General features: G+C 39.3%; 1 protein-coding gene across 5 annotated transcripts; it reads right to left on the bottom strand.

The window, feature by feature from the left end:
• Positions 1-612: 612 nt before the first annotated feature.
• LOC117715309 (C-type lectin domain family 6 member A-like) lies at positions 613-21,939 on the bottom strand. 5 transcript variants are annotated; one of them, XM_034512063.2, is made up of 6 exons: positions 21,753-21,936; positions 21,176-21,265; positions 16,466-16,567; positions 4,060-4,214; positions 3,130-3,242; positions 613-1,141 (listed from the first exon to the last, which is right to left on the bottom strand). In XM_034512063.2, the coding sequence occupies exons 1-6, from the start codon at positions 21,775-21,777 to the stop codon at positions 997-999; spliced, it is 630 nt and encodes a 209-aa protein (XP_034367954.1). In that variant the 5' UTR covers positions 21,778-21,936; the 3' UTR covers positions 613-996. The 5 variants fall into 5 exon arrangements, with proteins under 5 accessions (XP_034367954.1, XP_076796648.1, XP_034367956.1 ...); XM_076940533.1 differs by lacking the exon at positions 21,753-21,936 and adding an exon at positions 21,542-21,688; XM_076940534.1 differs by lacking the exon at positions 613-1,141 and adding an exon at positions 1,148-2,470 and having other exon boundaries at positions 21,753-21,939.
• Between the last annotated feature and the right edge of the window lie 262 nt (positions 21,940-22,201).

Here is a 22,201-nt window from a genome sequence, read left to right as displayed (position 1 = left end):
CTAATTCCCTTGGAAACACATTTTAATTAATCACATTTTCTTTAATCATCACTGTAGCTACATTAACAAGTTGGGCCTTATTTTTTCCTTCTTTATTTATCTAAGTCTAAACTGTAATCCAGGATTGTTCTTAAACATCAATTAAACAACACACAAAACATGAATCACTGCATGTTAGTGAGTGGGGTCGGTGCTTTCTGCAACTCATTAGAGAGATTAAATGGAAAGATAATCTCTAAGATATTACACTAATTACATACTTAATAACTTATCAAATTATCTCAGGAATTGGAGCAAGGAATATATGGTTGTAAATGCTGAGTGCTGGGATCTCTGACTTGTTGATGAAGGGCACAAACTGTCAGATAAAATAGAAGTGAATACTGAGATCCATGGTACAATAGAATGACAATAGCACTATCAAGTGTATCTAAATTTTTAAAAGACCATAATTGTTCTTAACATACACACAGACACACACACAAACACACACACACACACACACACACACACACTCACACACACAAAGGCAATGATGTTAAGTAGTGGAAGGTGTTATTAACCTGCTTTGAATAATTATTTCACAGTAAATATATATCAATGTAGACACTGTAAATTAAATATATATAATTTTACTTCTCAATTTCATATCAAGAATGCCAAAGGTGGATTAAAACAGAAAAAAGATAGATTGAGAGAACATATCATATAATGGCATGAGTAAATGAATGTTGGGGACTTGGCAGAAATACTCTATGTATGCCTGAAAAGGTATCAGTATAGTCTCTGAGAAATAAAAAGTTGTCAAAAATAGGTCATGTTATGATAGAGTAAGTAGATGAATACACAAGTATATATGTGGGCCAGAGTTTTCATAAGTATAACCATTTGCTCCTATTTAGATTCTCTGGACATCTCTTCTACATGCAGAACTTTCCAGATATCTGTGTAATGGTGGATAACAATGCAATTCCAAGGCCATGGAGGATATGTGATTCATAAGTATATTTTCTTCATCTGACAAACTGAGTTTTCTTTATCACTGCAATCAATATCATTCCAGCCCCATCCAATACTCTTACGATGATTTATTATAACACATTTTTCATAGTCATTGCTGGGCTCACCTTTATGCCAGAATCTGAAAGAGAAGAAAGAGCATCAGGGTGTTTCCTACAATGGTGCTTGACAAAAGGAAGCAAGAGGAAGCAATCCTGAGGATGAGGTTGAAATTTGTGGAGATCAGATTCAAGTATGTACAAATCAAGTATTCTCTATCACTCATGTCTCACATTTCCCTGGAAAACAGCGCCCATAGCACTCAGTGTTTTCTGAGCTCTTTACTCCCAGTACACATCCCAAAGGATACTATTTCCTCATTCTTAGGTTTGGTATCAGGGGACAGTCAACCTATTGCATTTATGTAGATGTTGAAAAGTCTCTTGTTTTAATAAAGTTTTTCCATAATACAACAGAATTATTTTAGAAACTAGAGAACCAGTTGAAATTTCTAGATAATCTGCTTATTTCTATCATCAAGACAAATAATTTAGGGGAATGGGGAAAGGGGATGGCATCTGAAGTGTAAATAAAATATCTAATAAAAAAAAAAGACAAATAATTTAAAATTTTAGAGTCCCAGTTTTCTTCTCTGAAAACTGGGTGGCTTAGGTTTCTTTTTCAAAGATCAAGTGGCCACAGGTGTGCGGGTTGATTTCTGAGTCTTCAGTTCTATTTCATTGATTTACCTGCCTGTCTTTGTTCCAATACCATGAGGTTTTAATTTAATGACTATTATTCTGTAGTATAACTTGAGATCAAGGATGGTGATTTCCCCAGAAGTTCTTTTATTGTTAAGAATGGTTTTTGCTATCCTGTTTTTTTGTTTTGTTTTTGTTTTTGGATTTTTGCTATCCCAGATAAATTTGAGAATTGCTCTTTCTGTCTCTGTGAAGAATTTCATTGGAATTTTGATGGAGATTGCATTGAATAAGTAGATTGTGAACAATATCCTCACTATTGTTGCAGGATATTTGCTCACATTGTTACTGCACAATTATAAACTAGAAAAACCTGTTTCCAAGATGTAGTGTGACTCAGCCTTTAATCCAAGAGCTTTCTCTTTATTGTAAACAGGTTGTTGTGGTGTGGCTCAGACCTAGCACACATCTTTCATCCAAGAGCCAGAATTAAATAAAGTCAACAATAGAGAATAGAAGAAGCAACTTGTTGACAGGGAGTGAACATAAGAAAATACCACAGACTGTGAGAGGAAGTCTGGAGGGTAGATAGAGAGATGCACAGAAAGTAAAAGAGTAATGCTGAGTTTGTAAGATATTTAAGACAGAGTGGAGAAAGAGAAGAGATTTTTTTTCTTCTGGGCCATTAGCTGAATAAGAAGGTCGGCTGGGTGCCTTCTCTGCCTCTCTCAGCTAGCAGGATTTCACCCCAACATTGCACTTCTGAGTCACTGGTAAAAACAAACATTTAGGAATTTGTTTTAAAACACAACAGACTACATAATTTTCAAATCAAATATCAGAACAGAATATGGCAACATACTAAGATATTAAGAGATTTTGAGTCATTACATAAATATGAAACACAACAACATCAGATTAAGGGATTTGATTTGTGAGAAATAAACAGTTATAATCTTGACATCAATTTTTCTAATAAAGATATAAATGAGGTCTGGAGAGGGGGCTCAGATATTAAGAGTACTTGCTGCTTTTCAAGAAAATGTGAGGATTCTGTTTCCAACACTCATAGTGGCAAGGTCCTACCACCTATAACCCCAGCTCCACAGATCCAACACCATATAATTGGCTCCACAGACCCAAATATACATGGTAGACACTCACAGAAGTACTTCTATGTGTCAAGACCTTGGTAACGCTTTTATCATTCTACACTCTTCAAACTCAATTTTCTCATTTCCACTGGGTATATGAGTAATACGTGTCCCATAGGAGTCCTGTGATGAGTACATAAAAGAGTAAACAGAACTCCATTGCCAGCAGTTGCACCAGGAGGGAGCTATTTTAGCTTCATAATCAACAGCTGGAACACCCTAAATTCTCCTCAAGATACAGGATTGACAACTTCTCTACATAACTCTAGACTCACGTGGCGCTCTTTTTGTATGGTGTCTGATCAATCCATTGCCATTGTCTATCACCAGCATCCAAAAGTCCTATAAAATAGCCAGCATCGGTTTTCAGGATCCCAGTGATGAAATCCTAAGAGGAAAGATAGAGCATTGAGCCTGGACTTAGAGCATTTTTTTGTTACAGAATTTTTATAAGACCTTTTCAAAATGATTTCAATGATACAAAATTATAGGATTCAATATGATGTACATACACAAATACACAATAGTCAAACTCTACTTTATCTCTTTAGACCCTTAAATAATTTTTTCAAATTTTAGATTACTATACAAGTCTTCTACCCCAAGGAATGCGTGTCTCTTCACCCCACCCCACCCCCGACCCCAGGAGTGTAGGTCTCAAGACACAGTCAAAGTCATCAATCATGTTTTCATGACTGCAAACAATCTCTGTCCACTATCATAATGAATCCTCATCTCAGACTCACACCCCGCTTTCTTCACCAACACCATTCTTGAGAGCTGTGCATGAGAGAATATTGCACATCGAATCATGCTCCATTCAAACCTCAGCTATTTCATTTCTCATGGCTGGTCATGATCCTCCCAATTGAGTCCTGTTTCCCTGCCCCCTTCTGTGTTAGGCAGTTGATTCTACAGAAAGCATTAAAGTTCTGAAACTACAAACTGGTCCTTCAAGCAGAAACATTTTGTCCTTCCCTCCTGCCTCCTGTGTTGCATTTCTGATGCCATGGTTCCTCAGAAGTTGTTTAGTTACACTTAAGTGGAACCAAGGTGTAGAAGGCAAAGGCTGAAATTACCATTCCTGCCTATCTACTGTAAAGCCTTCTGCCACAGCACTAACACCCATGTCAACAAAACTCTCTTTTAGTTGAAACAGGCAGACAGCATGCCTGGCCCAGGCCCCACTCTCTCCCAGGATGCACCTGCTCTTCCTGGCTGTGGATCACAACCAGATGAGCACCCATGTGGGAGCACTTCTCCTTACTCTTGTTCCAAGATGCCTCCAAGTCAGTTGAAATGAAGTAGCAGTGGGAACCAAAAGGCTTCCAATCCTTTGGGCAACAGCTCCAGACTTTGTCTTTGGGGGAAGAAGGAAATGTAAGTGCAATGTAATAAAGTCATTTTAAAGCTATTTGTGTGAAGACAGCACATGGAAGCTGGGACTCCTGACTTCTTTTAGATGCAGCAGAGCCCATCACCTCTCAGTTGCCAAGAAACCCAAGTCTATCTCCTTTGGCACTAGTGTCAGGGTCCCTTTGTACTTCTGGGGCTCTATCAGGAAAAAAAAACAGAAGAACAGTGTAAAAAAGAAACCCAAAATCTCAAGACATAACACACAACAATCTGGGTATCCAAAGAATAGAACTCATCATACCAAGAATCAGAAAATTTCATAACATATATGTTGTATTTGAACAATCTATCTCAATAATAATGGTAGGAATATTCTGACAGAAACTATTACATTCATGATGATTAAAAATATCTCACAAAAATATTAAAAAGATTCTAGAAATAAATGTAAAATAGAATGCCTAAGGAAAGTAAAATATATACAAAGTCAAATCTCCCTTTGGTCTGCACCTCCACCTGCACCTGTGGCAGATAGTGTGCCTGATCCTCGCCCCGACCACAACCTGCCTGTCACCCAGAATGTCTGCCCAAACAACGGACACAGGTGAGACCCCTGACCCAATACCCACACCATCTGGGACCTCCACAGAACCCAACAGGCATGAGATCTGTCCTGCTCTGCCTGAGCATCATCCCCCTTCTGGTCTGTACCTTGTCCTGAACCTGTGGCAGATGGGTAAGCTTGTCTCCCCACTCCACACAGCCTACCTGTTTCTCAGGAGGTCTGTCATAACCAGGGACACAGGTAAGACCCCTGCCCCACAACCAGGTCAGCTAGGATAGAGCCCAACAGACTGGGATTGCCCTTCTGGTCTGTACCTCCAGTTGCACCTGTGACGGATCAGCATATCTGCTTTTTGACCCCACAGCCTGCTTCTCTCCCAGGAGGTATCCCTTAACCAGGTGCATAGGAGGCCTGCTCTAACCAGGGACATAAAGGCCTGTTAAAACCAGGGACACAGGAGATGAGCTCTAACTAGAGACAGCACTGCCTGCTTCCCAGGAAGCCTGCTCTAACTCAGGTCAAAGAGCTCCACTTGCCTCTGAGTAGACTGCTCTAATCTGAGAAACCTAGGCAAGTTAACATCAGGGATAATCAAGGCAAAAAGCTGGCAAAATGAAGCACAAGAATATAAGCAACAGAAGCCGATGTAATTTGGCACCATCAGAACCCAGTTCTCCTGCCAGAGTAAGCCAGCTCTGCAGAGGATACTAGAAGGAATACTCCAACCCAAAGAGGTTAACTATGCCCAAGAAAACACAGGAAATTCCTTGTCTCACAACAAACCCAAAAGAAAAAAAAAATCACACACTGTAGGACTGTGAAAGAACAGCATGGTTTTTGGTTGAGTACAAGCTAGAGATGGCTGGAGACCCAGCAGGATTCACTGCAAGGGACAGTATGCATTATGCCACACTCCCAGACTACAGGCTCCAGACAAGAGGCAGAAGACCTCCATCGATCCAAGCCCTTCAGGCACATAGGAAAATGTTCCTACTAGCCCCTCCACAGGTAGAGGGTGTGACTACAGGCAACAGAGCCTCAAGATAGAGCTCCATATTAATGAGATAACTAAAGGCCAGAGGGCATAGCCAATTAAGTCTTTCTAGTCCCTCCTCCTTGCAAAAGGTATTTAACCTCAGGCCTGCCCTGAAAATATCAGGACATAGCTTCATCTATTTTTCACCACGACAATAAACATTTTAAGACCATGGACTATCTCTCTTCTTTGTGATCCACTGTGGGGAACTGTGAAGAAAGTTTTCAACTACTGAGTGTATTTTTATTGGGGGAGTGAGTCCATTGATGTTGAGACACAAAGGGACACATAATTCAACCCACAAGACCCATGCACACACTACAGCACCACAACACACATATAATATCACCTCCAACAACTAAATACTAGGAACTAACAATCATTGGTCATTGATATCTCTCAACATCAATGGACTCACTCCCCCAATAAAAATACACAGGCTAATAGACTGGATATGTAAACAGAATCCATCATTGTGCTACATTACAAGAAACATCCCTTAGCAATATAGACAGATGCTACCTCAGAGTAAAGGGCTGGAAAAAGTTTTCCAGGCAAATGGTTCTAAGAAACAAGCTGAAGTAGCCATTCTAATATCTAGTAAAACAAAATTTCAATCAAAAGTAATCAAAAGAAATGAAGAAGGACACTTAATATTCATCAAAGGAAAAATCTACCAAGATGAAGTCTCAATTCTGAACATCTATGCTTAAAATTCAAGGGCAATCACATTTGTAAAAGGAACTTTATTAAAGGTCAAAACATACATTGAAACACACACAAGAATAGTCAGAGACATCAACATCCCACTCTCAACAATGGACATAAAGTAAGCCAGAACTAAACAGAGACACAATGAAACTAATAGAAGTTTTGAACCAAATGGATTTAACAGATATCTACAAAACATTTCACACACATCCCCCAAAAAAGAATATACCTTCTCAGCAACTCACGGGAATTTTTCTAAAATTGGCCATATAATTGAACATAAAACAAGCCTCAACAGGCACAAGAAGATTAAAATAATCCCATGCAGTCTATGAGATTACCACAGATTAAGGCTGGACTTCAATAGCAATATAAGCAAGAGAAAGCCCACATTCTCATGGAAGGTGAATAACTCTCTACTCAATAATAACTTGGTCAGGGAAGAAATAAAGAAAAAAATTAAAGACTTTATAGAATTTACTGAAAATGAAGGCACAGCATACCCAAACTTATGCAACACAGTGAAAGCAGTGCTACAAGGAAAATTCATAACACTAAGTACTTTCATAAAGAAATTGGAGAGGTACAGTACCAACAACTCGACAGCACACCTGAAAGTTCTAGAAAAAAATAAGCAAACACATAAAAAAGGAGTACACTGCAGGAAATAATCAAACTCAGGGCTGAAATCAAACAATTAGAAACAAAAAGAACAGTACAAAGAATCAACAAAATCAAGAGTTGTTTCTTTGAGAGAAAAGAAAAAGAAACAAGATAAATTAACTCTTAGCCAAACTAACTAAAAGGCACAGAAACAGTATTCAAGTTAACAAAATCAGAAATGAAAATGGTGACATAAGAACAGAAACTGATGAAATTAACAAAAAAAAAAAAAAAAAACCCATCAGATGTTACCACAAAAGCCAATAATTGACAAAACTGAAAAATCTAAACAAAATGGATGATTTTCTAGACAAATACCATGTTAAATCAAGAGCAGGTAAACCATATAAACAGGTCCATAATCACTAAGGAAATTAAAAATCTCCTAACCAAAAACAACTCAGGTTGAGATGGCTTTAGTGCAGAATTCTACCAGACCTACAAAGAAGAGCTAATACCAACATTCCTCAAACTATTCTATAAAATAGAAAGAGAAGGAACACTACCTAATTCATTCTACAAAGCCACAATTACTCTGATACCTAAACCACACAAAGACCCAACAAAGAGAGAATTCAGACCAATTTTGCTTATGAACATCAGTGCAAAAATACTTAATAAAATCCTCACAAACCAAATCCAAGAACATATCAAAACAAAATTCACCACAATCAAGTAGACTTCATCCCAGGATGCAAGGTTGGTTCAATATATGAAAATACATCAATATAATCCACTATATAAACAAATTCAAAGAAAAAAATCACATGATCATCTCATTAGATACTGAGAAAGTATTTGACAGAATATACAACTTAATGTTAAAGGTATTAGAGAGATCAGGAATTTATGGCACATACCTAAACATAATAAAAGCAATATACAAGAAATAAACAGCCAACATCAAATTACATGGAGAGAAACTTGAAGTAATCTCACTAAAATCAGGAATAAGACGAGGCTGTGCACTCTCTCCATATCTACTCAATATGGTACTTGAAGTTCTAGTTAGAGCAATAAGACAACAAAAAGAGATCAAAAGGATACAAAATGGGAAAGAAGTCGAGGTATCACTGTTTGCAGATGATTTGATAGTACACATAAGTGACCCTAAAAATTCTATGAGAGAATGTCTACAGCTGATAAACAACTTCAGCAAAGAGGCTGAATATAAAATTAATTCAAACAAATCAGTATCTTTCTTGTATATAAGTGCTAAATGGGGTGAGAAAGAAATTAGGAACACAACACCCTTCACAATAGCCACAAATAATATAAAATATCTGGTGTAAATCTAACCAAGTAAATGAAAGATCTGTATGACAAGAACTCCAAGTCCCTGAAGAAAGAAACTGAAGAAGACATCAGAAGATGGAAAGATCTCCTATATTCATAGATTGGTGGGATTAGCACAGTAAAAATGTCCATCTTGCCAAAAGCAAGCTACAGATTCAATGCAGTCCCTATCAAAATTTCAACACAATTCTTCACAGACATGGAAAGAGCAATTCTCAACTTCTTGTGAAAAAACAAAAAATCCAGGATAGACAAAATAATTCTTAACCATAAAAGATCTTCTGGGAGAACCACCTTCCCTGACCTAAAGCTGTACTACAAAGAAATAGTGATAAAAGACAGAGACAGACAGTCAGATCAATAGAATAGAATCAAGAATAGAATAGAATCAAGACACAGAAATAAACCCAAACACCTATGGACACTTGATCTTTGACAAAGAAGACAAACCATAAGTCGAAAAAAGAAAGCTTAAAGGAATGATGCTGGTCTAATTGGATGTCTACATGTAGAAGAATACAAATTGATCCATGTTTATTATCCTGCACAAAGTTTAAGTCCACATGGATCAAGGATCTCAATTAAAAAAACAACAGGTACACTGAATCTAATAGAAGAGAAAGGGGAAAATAGTCTTGAATGCAGTGACACAGGAGAAAAGTTTCTGAACAGAAAACTAGTGGCACAGGTTCTAATATCAATTAATAAAAGGGACCTCTTAAAGCTGAAAAGCTACTCCCAGCCCGGAGCACTGGTTTCTTCCAGTCTGGGCCCAGGAACTTAGCATATCTTGGGCAGCAGCTCTGCCCCCAATCACACAGAACCCAGAGGAAGCAGGGCTCCCAGGAGCTCTAACCCAGGCAGTATCTTAGGTAAGCAGACAACATCTGCCCCAAACAGGGAGTAACTGGGAACCACAAGGACCCAGGAAGTCAATCCTGGCCCGGAGCACTGGTTCCTTCTCATCTGGGCCAGAGCACTGAGCAGATCTTGGGCAGCAGCTCTGCCCCCAATTTCTAAGAACCCAGAAGAAACGGGGCTCCCAGAGCTCTAACCCGGGCAGTATCCTGTCTGTGCCTGAGCACTGAGCAGATTTTGGGCTCCAGCTCTTACCCCAGTAGTAACACCCATCCCACACAGTTCTGATACAACCAAGATAATAGGAAAGACAGGCTCCAGTCAGAGACAGGGCAGGTAGCACTAAGAAGATACAGATGGCAAAAGGCAAGTGCAAGAACATAAGCATCAGCAACCCAGGGTATTGGCATCATTAGAACCTAGTTCTCCCACACAAGAAAGTCCTGAATTCCCTGTATTAATGGGAAAGCAAGATTCAGATTTAAAATCCCTTCTAATGATGATGATAGAGGATTTTAAGAAGGACATAAATAACACTCTCAAAGACTTTGAGGAGAAAACAAGTAAACAGTTAGAAGCCCTTAAAGTGGAAACACAAAAATCCCTTAAAGAATTACAAGAGAACGCAACCAAACAGGTGAAGGAAATGAACAAAACCATCCAGGACATAAAAAATGGAAGTAGAAACAATCAAGAAATCACAAAGGGAGACTACCCTGGAGATAGAAAACCTAGGAAAGAAATCAGGAGTCATAGATGCAAGTATCACCAACAGAATACAAGAGATAGAAGAGAGAATCTCAGGTGCAGAAGATACCATAGAAAATATTGACACAACTGTCAAAGAAAACACAAAATGCAAAAAGTTCTTAACACAAAACAATCAGGAAATCCAGGACACAATGAGGAGACCAAACCTAAGGATAATAGATATAGATGAGAGTGAAGATTCCCAACTTAAAGGGCCAATAAATATCTTCAACAAAATTATAGAAGAAAACTTCCCTAATCTAAAGAATGAGATGCCCATAAACATACAAGAAGCCTATAGAACACCAAATAGACTAGACCAGAAAAGAAATACCTCCCATCACATAATAATTAAAACACCAAGTGCACAAAACAAAGAAAGAATATTAAATGCAGTAAGGGGAAAAGGCCAAGTAACACATAAAGGCAGACCTATCAGAATTACATCAGACTTCTCATCAGATACTATAAAAGCTAGAAGATGCTGGACAGAGGTCATACAGACCCTAAGAGAACACATATGCCAGCCCAGGATACTATACCCAGCGAAAATCTCAGTTACCATAGATGGAGAAACCAAGATATTTCACGACAAAACCAAATTTACACAATATCTTTCCACAAACCCAGCAATACAAACGATAGTAATAGGAAAGCTCCAATATAAGGAGGGAAATTATACCCTAGAAAGAGCAAGAAAGTAACCCTCTTCCAACAAATCCAAAAGAAGATAGCCACACAAAGATAATTCCACCTCTAATAACAAAAATAACAGAAAGCAACAATCACTGTTCCTTAATATCTCTTAACATCAATGGACTCAATTCCCCAATTAAAAGACATAGGCTAATGGATTGGATATATAAACAGGACCCAGCATTTTGTTGCATACAGGAAACCCACCTCAGTGCAAAGACAGACTCTACCTTAGAGTAAAAGGCTGGAAAATAGTTTTTTAAGCAAATGGTCCTAAGAAACAAGCTGGAGTAGCCATTCTAAAATCTCTAGCCCGAGAAAACAAAGGGAGGGACTCATGGCCCCACCTGTATAGGTAGTTGAAGGTGGCCTTGCCAGGCATCAGTGGAAGTGGACAGCCTTGGTACCTGAAAGTTTGGATTCCCTAGTGTTAGGGAATTGCAAGAGCAAGGAAGCAGGAATGAGGGGATATTGGTAGCACACCCTCATAGTAATTGGAGGAGCAGTGATGGGGTAAGGGGTTAGGCATCAGTGGAAGTGGAGGGCCTTGGAGCCTGAAAGTTTGGATTTCCTAATGTTGCAAAATTTGAGAGCAGAAAAGCAAAAATGGGAGGGTGGTGGGAGCAGGATCACACCCTCATAGAAACTCCCAGAATTATATGGATTAGACATGACAGAGGCAGGCCACCAGAAGACTAGATTCCAGAATTCAAACAAACAATTATCTTGATACTAAAATTTGTTTTGAGAATTGTATATTGCCGAATACATAGCCTTGTTGTATCTACTCATTAGGTAAGCTGAGCAGACCTGCTTGAACCTCTGATGTCCTGGAATTCCAGCAGGATGCAGTGAAGACACAGTGTCAGAGGCTTATCAATTTACTCTTCCCCCAACCCCTCTTCTAATATCTCAACACCCATAATCAGCTTGAAGAAGTTAATGAAGAGTCGGTGCCCTTATTCCCTGGGCTTGGGGACTGAGGTGGTTAAAATTGGGCTGTCTTTCTAGGAAAAAGTAGTGGTTTTGGTGGAACAGGGAGGATTAGCTAGGATTTATGGCATAGCCATAACCTACTGGTAGAAATATGTATAATTGTTATTAAGATGAAGTTATAATTTCTTAAATGGTACAAAATTTACTTTGACTTCAAATTTAAGGTTTTCATTGGTATGAGCTTCTTATTAATATAAAAGTGAGATGAATATTGTTACTATCATAGGCATTGTGCCTATATAACACATTTAGGAATACAAGGCTTAGACCCAGTCCTTCTTTAACTTTTTTAACTTATTTGAGATGGTTAGACTGTGAGTTAAGGGCTTATAGCAAATTCATGGCTCTGAGTTTATTATTAGGGTGTTTTCTATATTTTCTTTAGAAATAGCTGAAAGGAGTAACAGACAACAGTCCAGATTACCTTACAAAGATAGTTGGTTTTCAAAACATCAGAAATCCACAGAATTGACTTTACAAACATTTCTGTAGTAATGTTCATTTTGATTAGAGAGCTGTCTGCTCCTGACAGCTCCCTGTTTTGGATTCTAAGAAGAAATTGAGCATCTTTGGAGTTATTCCAATTGTGGTGAGACAGCCACTAAGCAAGAATTCCCTCTTCCCATCTACAGACAAATTACTCTCCAGAAAAGGACACATTTGCAGAATAGTCGACTGATTATATCCGCCTAGACAGAGTAATCAGCCCTCAATAATTCTGCATCACTAAGGTCTGTCAGATGATTCTGGGCCAGAAGGCTGAAGATTTGAAGCTCCAACATTCGGTAGTATAGGAACTGTCCAGGTGTTCAGCAGTCTCTATAAATTGGCTAAGTTTTACAAGCTATTCTTTGTGCTTCCCATAATTTCAGTTAACTCAGTCATTCTGGATTTCTGACAAGGTTGAAGAACTATAGTCTCATAGCCAATCCCAGCTATTTACTTTGAGAGAAAAGATCTGAGTGGATGGTTTTCAGCTGACATTCATTCTAAAGCCAAGAAAAAAGCCATGTTCAGAACTAATTCTTTTAGTTAGGAGAGATGACAGAGGTTCTGCTTAGTCAACAAAATGATGGACTGGGTATTAGGTGTATCTTGCACCTTACTGACATAAATTGGTATAGTTATGCTCTAACTGTATTTTGAGAGAAAAGTTTTATTTTAACAGGAAGGTTGATATGTAGGAGGAGCTAAGTTGGGAGGAGTATGGAGAGGAAGAGGAGGAGTAAGGAGAGGAGGAGGAGAAGAAAAGGAGGAGCTAGGTAATGAGAGAGAGAGAAAGAGAGAGGGGGGCCAGACACAAAGGCATATTTCACATGTTTACCCCAGTCCAAGATAGTTGATATATCTAGGTTAGGTATTAGGTTACACTTCTGATTGATATTGAGCATTACCAAACTTATAAAGCCTTTGGTTAACTTTTAAAAACTTGTATAAGAACAAAAAGGAGAAGGGAGCATGGGATAGTGTTTTTTTAGGGAGGGGAAATGGGGAAAGGGGATGGCATCTGAAATGTAAATAAAATATCCATTAAAAATAAATTTAAAAAAAATAGCTATAGGCAATGTATGAGTGCTGAGAGAGGGAGATTTAATCTTCTCGAGGAATGAGCCTCCTAATTGATTATATAATAACCAATCTTAGCCTTTAAAATGTGTGCTTTTATCAACTGAACCTTGCATAGCAATATGCAATAAGACTAGACATAAACACTCAGATAGGGCTGGATGACCCAACCCAGTAGGAGAAAGTGTCCCGTGAACTAAGAATGCCTGCTTTTTTTCTGAAAGGAAACAGGGGAGCAGTGAATCTGGGAAATAAGGAAGGTGTTTGGGCTGGGGGAAGGGGAAGGAAGGGAGGCTGCAGTTGGGATGTGTTACATGAGAGAAGAATAAAATTTTCAAAAATAAGTATAAGACTGAGATGATTTTTAAAGGTATGCTTTAAATGGCCTACATTAAGTATGCCATCAGGCTATATCAATAGTGTATAATACTTTATATGGTTTAGACTCTGTGTACAATGTGATTAGACTAGCATTTGACACCTGTCATCTTCTTCTTCAAATTATGCAAATTTTAATAGAGGAATATCCTATAATACACCAGAATAGTCATCCTGCTAATCAGAATCATTTAAAACAAGAATCTTCTGAATACATATCCCAACAAACAGAAGACTAAAGAGATGTGACAGCTAAATACAATGTAGTATCTCAGAAGAGAATCTGGTAAGTGTGAACTTCAATCAGTGTTGACATCAGTATAAAATCACTAGTTTTACCAACCCCATTTGCTTATTTAAGATGTTCATATAGGAGATAGTGTATGTATATGTGGGGTTAGAACAGTATCTTTATATCATCACATGAAATATTCTGTAAATTTAAAACTGTTCCCAAGAAATCTATTAAGCCTTTAAAAAGTTTGTATTCCCCTATTCCCTTCCTCCTCCCCTCTTCCACCCAGGACCCTCCCTCCCTCTTAACCCCTGGTTGATTTATTCTCCCTCCCAGTGGTATTTGGGGGAGGGGACAAGAGTGAAACCCTAAGGGTCACCAGAATGAATGGAAACTTCAGGAGGTAAGAGGTCGAGAACCCTCTAGAGACCTGGAAGGTCAGAGACTCTCAGGACTCAAAGGGAGAGGCCTTAGATGAAATGCCCAACAGTAGGAAGAGGGAACTTGTAGAGTCCACCTCCAATAGAAAGATAGGACATCAAGTGGAGAGATGGCTTGCCATCCCACAGTCAAAAACTCTGATCTAGAATTGTTCCTGTCTAAAAGAACTGCAGAAATAAAATGGAGAGGAGACTCAAGGAAAGAAGATCCAGTGACTGGCTCAACTTGGAGTCCATCTTAAGGAGAGGCTCCAAGGCCTCATATTATTATGGTAATATTATATGGTAAGCTTACAGACAGAAGCCTAGCATGGCTGCCCTCAAGAGGCCCAACAAACAGGTGACCAAAACAGAAGCAGATACCTACACCTAACTAATGGACTAAAGTCAGGGACCCCTGTAGTTGAATTAGGGAAAAGCTGGAAGAAGTTGAGGAGGAAAGAGACCACATAGGAAGACCAGCAGTCTCAACTAACCTGGACCCCTGAGATCTCTCAGACACTGAGCCACCAACCAGGCATCATATAGGAGCTGGTCCGAGGCCCCCAACACATATACAGCAGAGGACTGCCTGGTCTAGCCTCAGTATGAAAAAAATATACCTAAACTTACAGAAACTTGTCATAGGAAGTGAGGAGGCCTAACAGGGCATGGAAGAGAGGGTGAGGATATCCTCTTGGAGATCAGGGATGAGGAATGGGATGAGGAACTGTCAGAGGGCAGACATGGAAGGAGATAACAACTGGACTGTAAAAAAAAGATTAAAGATAATTTTTTAAAAATAAGTTTGTATTCATTATAGAGGGCTTCATTTACTTCAAATTGTGTGTGAGAGTGTATGTGTGTGTATTAAGATGAGAAATAGCAAGTTTGCAGAGATGGTTCAAAATAAGCACAACCTAGAGAAATATAAGAATAATCAAACCCTTTTCACAAATAAGACTTGTGTAGACAAATTGAGATGTACATGTCAGATTTTCTAATCTGATGTAAATGTACATGTGTACTTTACTTCTCAGTACAGGTTACCTCACAGTCTATTAGAAATGTTGCACAACTCCAGCAGATATCCCATACTCAAGTGCAGGCCATGCCAGCCGGAAGAACAGTAGGGGCCTGCCTATGGAACACACTCCTTCATATCTCACAGACACATACGTCCACCTCCACCACCACCATTTTACCCTGTCCCTGGCCACAACTCCAAACTATCCCCTTCTCAATTGCAGGCCACATCAGCCAGAAGAGCTGTAGACAAACTCAAGCTGAGATGCAGTGCTGGACCAGAAGCCAGGTCAGGTCCCAGAACTCCAGATAGACCACTAGTCATTGAATCACCTCTACTTTCTTAGTGTACCCCAATACCACCCCTAAAACCTCTTCCCCTACTTACCACTCTGTCTCAACTGCAACACAAATAGAGCCCCTGCTCACCAAGGGGCCATGTCTGCCCCCAGAAATCCAGCTCACAACTTAGGCAGAGAACCTCTCCTCAACTACAGCCCACAGAGACCAGAAGACAAGAGAGAAAACAGAAACCAAAATATAAACCATCCATCCAACAAGGACAAACTAGGAAATCAACATCTAGACCTATAATCACTTAAACTAAATCTCTGGACACAGGGATAAGAACACAATCAACATCCAAGGTGATATATTACCACCAGAGTCAGCTGTCTTGCTTCAGCAAGCCGTGAATATCACAACGCAGCTAAAGCACAAGAAAAAAGACCTTACAACCAACCTTATGAAGAAGATAGATGTCCTTAAAGATAAAATGAATAAAAATCATTAAAGAAATGAAGAAAAAGACAAACAACACACACAACACTTACACACATATACAGATAACACACACAACACAAAAATACACAACACATATATACATACCATACACAGACAATAATCTTAAATGAAACATGCATCATAAACTCTCCCTCCTGCTTATTCTCCCCCTCCTCTTTCCTCTCTCCCACCCTCTTCCTCTCTTCCCTCTCCCTCCACCTCCCTCCTCTTTCCCTCCCTCTCTCATAAGTCTAGGGAAATATTGTTAACTCCTCACCTGACACCATAGTTCCTTCACTAAAGCAGGTAAGATTGGAATGGTATGTGTGAAGTTTAGATAGTCTTCTATTGGGCGTGTCCATCATAAACTGGTAAGTCACTGTGAACAAAGAAGGGAATGAGCATGGTGTAGCCATCCCTGGAGCCTTATATTATCAACATGGGCCAGAACTCTCCCTCCATTATTCTATCCCACTTGAGTCAAACATGGAAGCACGTAATCCCAGCATAGGGCCTCAGAAAACCCAGGAAAGTTCTGGACTTGGAACTCAACTTGAATTTCTCCTGCAGGCTAGGTGCCCCTAGTGGACAGAGGTTTACTCTTTTAAGAGGCCCTGCTGTGTAGTAGGGCACTGAGGCTCCTAGGGACCTCTAGCCATCACAAAGTCTGAAGACTTAAAAGATGACATGGAATCAGTAATGTGAATGCTTATAGGCAATCCCCAGAGGAATGAATTTAGAAAAACAAAGTGCAAAATGAGATATTGAGTTAAAAGGGGGTAAAAGAATAATAAATTAATACACATAGAAAATATAATCTCTGAAGGAGAGAAATAGAAATGTTTTTGAAAGAAGCATAGATGCTAAAGAAACAAGGTAAAAGTAGACAGTCATGGAAAGAAATATAAATTTTGAAAATAATAAACTGGGGGACAGGATTCTCCCAGTTTCTGTCTGTGCTGAGCTGATCCTGTGTGACAGCACCCAGGGCTGATCCTGTGTCATAGTGCTTCATACCCAAATATCGTTGGAAGACAGCTGGTCTCCCAGGAGTGCTGGCACACCTATGAACACAGGTAACCATCAGTTCTGCTCCAAGAGATCTTCCTGAAGACCTCAGGACACAGGAACTGAGGAGCATACTGGGACAGGATCCTTCCAGTTTCCTTTTGTGCCCAGAGTTGATCCTGTGCCACAGTTCTCAGAGCTGATCAAGTGCCACAGTGCTCCATACCCAAATATTGCTGGGAGAAAGCTGGTCTTCTAGGAGTGCTGGTATACCTGTGAGCATAGGTAACACCATCACTCCTGCTCAAATTCCTGGCCCAAGAGGGACCAGCCCAGAGTCATCAGGACACAGGAACCATGGAAGAGCAGGGGACAGGATCCTTCTAGTTTCCATCTGTGCCTTGGAGCTGACCCTGTGCCATACCTCTCCATACCCAAATTCATCCCTGAGAGAACTGATCTCCCAGAAATACTGACATACAGGCTTGCAGGAGGGACAAGCCACAGTCAGAGACAGCAAGACCAGCTAACACCAGAGATATCCAGATGGCAAGAAGCTAAGGGCAAGAACATAAGTAACAGAAACCAAGGCTACTTGGCATCATCAGAACACAGTTCTACCACCATAGAGAGCCCTGGATACCCTAACACACCAGAAAAGCAAGGTTCTAATTCAAAGTCACGTCTCATGATGAGATAGAGGACTATAAGAAGGACATAAGTAACTCCTTTGAAGAAATACAGGAGATCAAGGTAAACAGGTAGAAGCCCTAAAGAGGAAACACAAAAATCCTTTAAAGAATTACAGGAAAGCACAACCAAACAGGTGAAGAAATTGAACAAAACCATCCAGGATATAAGAATGGGAATAGAATCAATAAAGAAATTACAAAGGAAGACAACCCTGGAGATAGAAAACCTAGGAAAGAGATCAGGAGTCATAAACACAACCATCACCAACAGAATATAAGAGATACAAGAGAGAATCTCATGTGCAGAAGATACCACAGAAATCATTGACACAACTGTCAAAAGAAAATGCAAAATGCAAAAATCTCCTAACCCAAAACATCCAGAAAATCCAGGACACAATGAGAAGACCAAACCTAAGAAGCCTGCAGAATGCCAAATAGATTGGACCAAAAAAGAAATTCCTCCTGTCACATAATAGTCAAAGCACCAAATGCACAAAACAAAGAAAGAATATTAAAAGCAATAAGGAAAAATGGTCAAGCAACATATAAAGGCTGACGTATCAGAATTACACCATACTTCTCACCAGAGACTATCAAAGCTAGAAGATCCTGGGCAGAAGTCATATAGACCCTAATAGAATACAAATGCCAGCCCAGGCTACTATACCCAGCAAAACTCTCAGTTGCCATAGATGGAGAAACTAAGATATTCCATGCTTTCATGAGCTTTGATGTCATTGTTTATTTTCTTAGAAGAAATTATAACAGCATTTTTTAAAGCCCCATCATTATAAAAAGCCCCCAACATTCCTTTCTCCTTCCATTTCTCACTAGATTGGTTACAACCTAACCTTATTTTGGACTACAAAGCACAATTTCAGCAAGCCAAAAGTAAACATTTAGCCAGGTATGTCCTGTAGACATGCAAGCCAACTGGTACCAAATGTGTTTACATAGTTATACAAGCTGAGAGACAGATTAAACATTCATGATTATGAATCCAGTTATCAGATAGATAGTACCCCTCTTCCACAATACCACTTTTAATTGCAGACAGAGAAGTATTCATTGTACCAAGCAACATTTCCTTACAAATACCTATCAATTCTTGATATATTCTTTCTGAGAACTATTTTCAAGCCTCTATTGATCAGACATAATTTCCCTATTTCTAAGATGCAGTTGACCAAACATAGCTTCCCCATTTTAAGTCTCTGTTGATTAGACATAGCTTCCTCAGAACAGTTATACAAGCAGGACACACTGCTCTCTACAACTGCCACAGGCTTACTCAGTGTGACAATTTCTCTAGGGACATAATAACATGTCCCAAAATACTCGGGTTTAATGATCACATCTGGAAAATAAACACAGGCAAAAAGAGGAGAGGAGGGTTTTACCTCTCAACAGTTTATTGAGAAAAACATAGATTCATCTGCAGAGCTTTCAGCATGAGTGATCGCAGCCTTGCCCATGACCAACAAAGTGAAACAAAATATTGCTATGAGTATAGACAGCATAGTGAAAGCAAGGAAAGCATGTAGCACATGTAATCAAGGTAATAACCATACAGGCCACCAAGTTTACCACAGGTTATTGTTAAGGTTTATTCTTTTGCTACGTATTATAATGCTAAATTGTAGTCCCAAAAGACCTGGGTGACACCAGGAACAACAGGATCTGCACATAGACCTAAACAACACTATGTGACATTATCTCTCAAGTTATCCCTCATTAGTGAATAAAGACGCTTACAGCCTATACCTAAACAGAATTGAGATAGGCAGGGTTTGGGGTCTGAGGAGAACCATGAGGACAAAGAAGGTGAAGAAAGGAAGACGCTGCCATGGGGTAGGTGAATCATGAAAAGATAGCCCTGAAAGCTGGCCAATTGGAGTTAAGAGATATCCAGATGGAACTTGGCAAGGTTATTGATAGGAAAGTAGACATAATAGCATAGAGGGTAGATATCTGCCCAGCCCTAGTGCTGATTAAGGCTTATTATAAATATGAGGGTTATATGTCCTTTATCTGGGAACTGGATAATCAAAGGCAGGGTAGAAACCCTGGATTGAGTTTAAATACTTTCTACAATGGGTCCTTGCCAAGTAGGAGGGGATTTTCATGGGCCTTCCCACAGTAAAGTCCCATCAGTGAAGCACTCATATGCTATTCCCTGAAGATGCTGCATGGCCACCACCACAGACTGGAGTAGTTTAAACACATGAAGACTTGTACGTGGGGTGGATTTGAACAAAATACATTGTATATAAGTATGCAAGTTTCAAAGACTCAATAAAAAAATTTCTAACTTAAGATTTTGTTCATGAGTATGCACACTTAACTATGTCAATAAAAATAGACGTTCTCCACTATTTTAAGCAAATGTTTCTAGTTCATGTTTTGAGTCTGAACTTTGGTTCCTTGAACAGTAAAACAACTATCCTTAATGACTACAACCCATGCCCTTAAGCTTGACTGTGCTAATTAAGACAAATTCTGCTTCAGTTAGAAGATGTCTTTAAATTGTGGAGCACACTGCAGATTTGAAGAACTTGGTGTAAGATACTGCCTCTCCTTCTTAGACTATGCAGCAACTACTGTGATCATTCTCACAGCAAATACAGATGCAGACTGTACACTGCAAAGAACATCATGAAAACTTCTCACACAATAAACTTCAGATGTGTCTTTATGGGAAGATGAAACAGGGCAGAAATATTTCATTTCTTTAGTCATCACTATTTAGTTTGGTTACTTTACCCTCTTCTTTTGAGGGGGGGAAATCCCTTATGATTTAAAGACTCTGAGCTGCCAATATTATAAAATCAACTGGACCTGTGCTCTCAATAGAGAGTTGTGAGCAAAGACTGTAATTACTGGAAGGCACTGTCACAGACAATGATTATAACTAGCATGTTCTAACAAAGCTGATCAAGTAATCTTAGATATCTCAGTGGTCAAAAGATGGGGAAAAACAATAAGGAAGAGAAGTCAAGAAAAACATGGTACTGCATGTAAGGTTGGAACAGATAATGGGATTAAAAGAACAGCCTCAGTCTGGTGGTGGTATTTAATTCCTTTTAATTCCAGCACTTGAGAGGCAGAGGAGGGAGGATCTCTGTGAGTTCAGGGCCAGGACCACAGAGAGAGTTTCAGTACAGCAACAGACTATACAGAGAAACAGTGTTGGAAAGTCAAAACAAAACAAAAGAGCCCTTGAGAGTCTCTGTGGAAGAGATCAGACAGTTCCCAAAAGACACATCAGTCAATGAAGAACTTACCTTTACAGCTTGCGATGAAACAGACACTGAGGAGTAACATGGAAATCACAGCAACTGACCAGAGTCTCAGGGTCCAGCAGACTGCCTTCCCTGTCAGATAGTAAGCAGATGTACTCACCATAGGACCAAAAAGCTTAGAGCAATTAACAACCAGACAAAATGCTCAGAATAATTATGAACTACAGGAAAAAGCTGTCAAGGTCCTAGAATAAATTACCAAGTCAGCTCTGAAGCACACACACACACACACACACACACACACACACACACACACACAATCTAAAATCATTTTACCCTCAGACACCTGCAATTTTCATGTCCTTATATTTTAGTCTTAATTATCACAGTCTTTCATTGATGTCCTACCATTTCGCATCCCCCTTCAATATACAGTTACTTATTTATATTTGGCTTCTGGCTCGGAGATCTCACACTTTCTTCAAATCCCTATGGCTCTGCTGTCTTGGTCCACTCCATCATTTCAGCTTGCCCATTTGACTGTATCATTACCCCAGCACTTCCTCATCACATTACACATTCATACTCTCTGCCTTGGACCAAGAAATGCCCACCTCACCTTGGGGAGGTTTTTCCTGCATCATTGTTGAAGTATATGTTAATAAGGTTAAGGACTTCTTGTATCTGTCTCTCTGAGATATGACTCAGGGACCTTGCTCCTTTCAAAATGGCCAAAGCTCACAGTCAACCTCCACACACTCTGAGCTAAATTTGATAGAGATGGTCAATGACACATAGTAGTCAGTCTACACTTCTCTTTAATGATTTAAGGACATCAGAAAGAGGAAATTGAGAAACATCCCTGATATTGTTCTTGAAAACTCTCACAAGAAGATTCTTATAACTTGCTGAGTTCCTAATATGGAAATCTCTTCCATCTCAAAAGAAATTTATCTATAAACCTTATTTACATTGTGTTCTCTACAAAACTTTATGTGGTTTATCTATTTTATATAAGGATCAATTCATATATTGAACAGGGTTCTAGGAAATAATAAAAAGTTTGAT

This window comes from Arvicanthis niloticus, chromosome 9 (genome assembly GCF_011762505.2).
Source record: "Arvicanthis niloticus isolate mArvNil1 chromosome 9, mArvNil1.pat.X, whole genome shotgun sequence".
Lineage (NCBI taxonomy): Eukaryota > Metazoa > Chordata > Mammalia > Rodentia > Muridae > Arvicanthis > Arvicanthis niloticus.
Note: the sequence above shows the minus strand (reverse complement) of the source record. Positions and strands in the feature narration are given on the sequence as shown.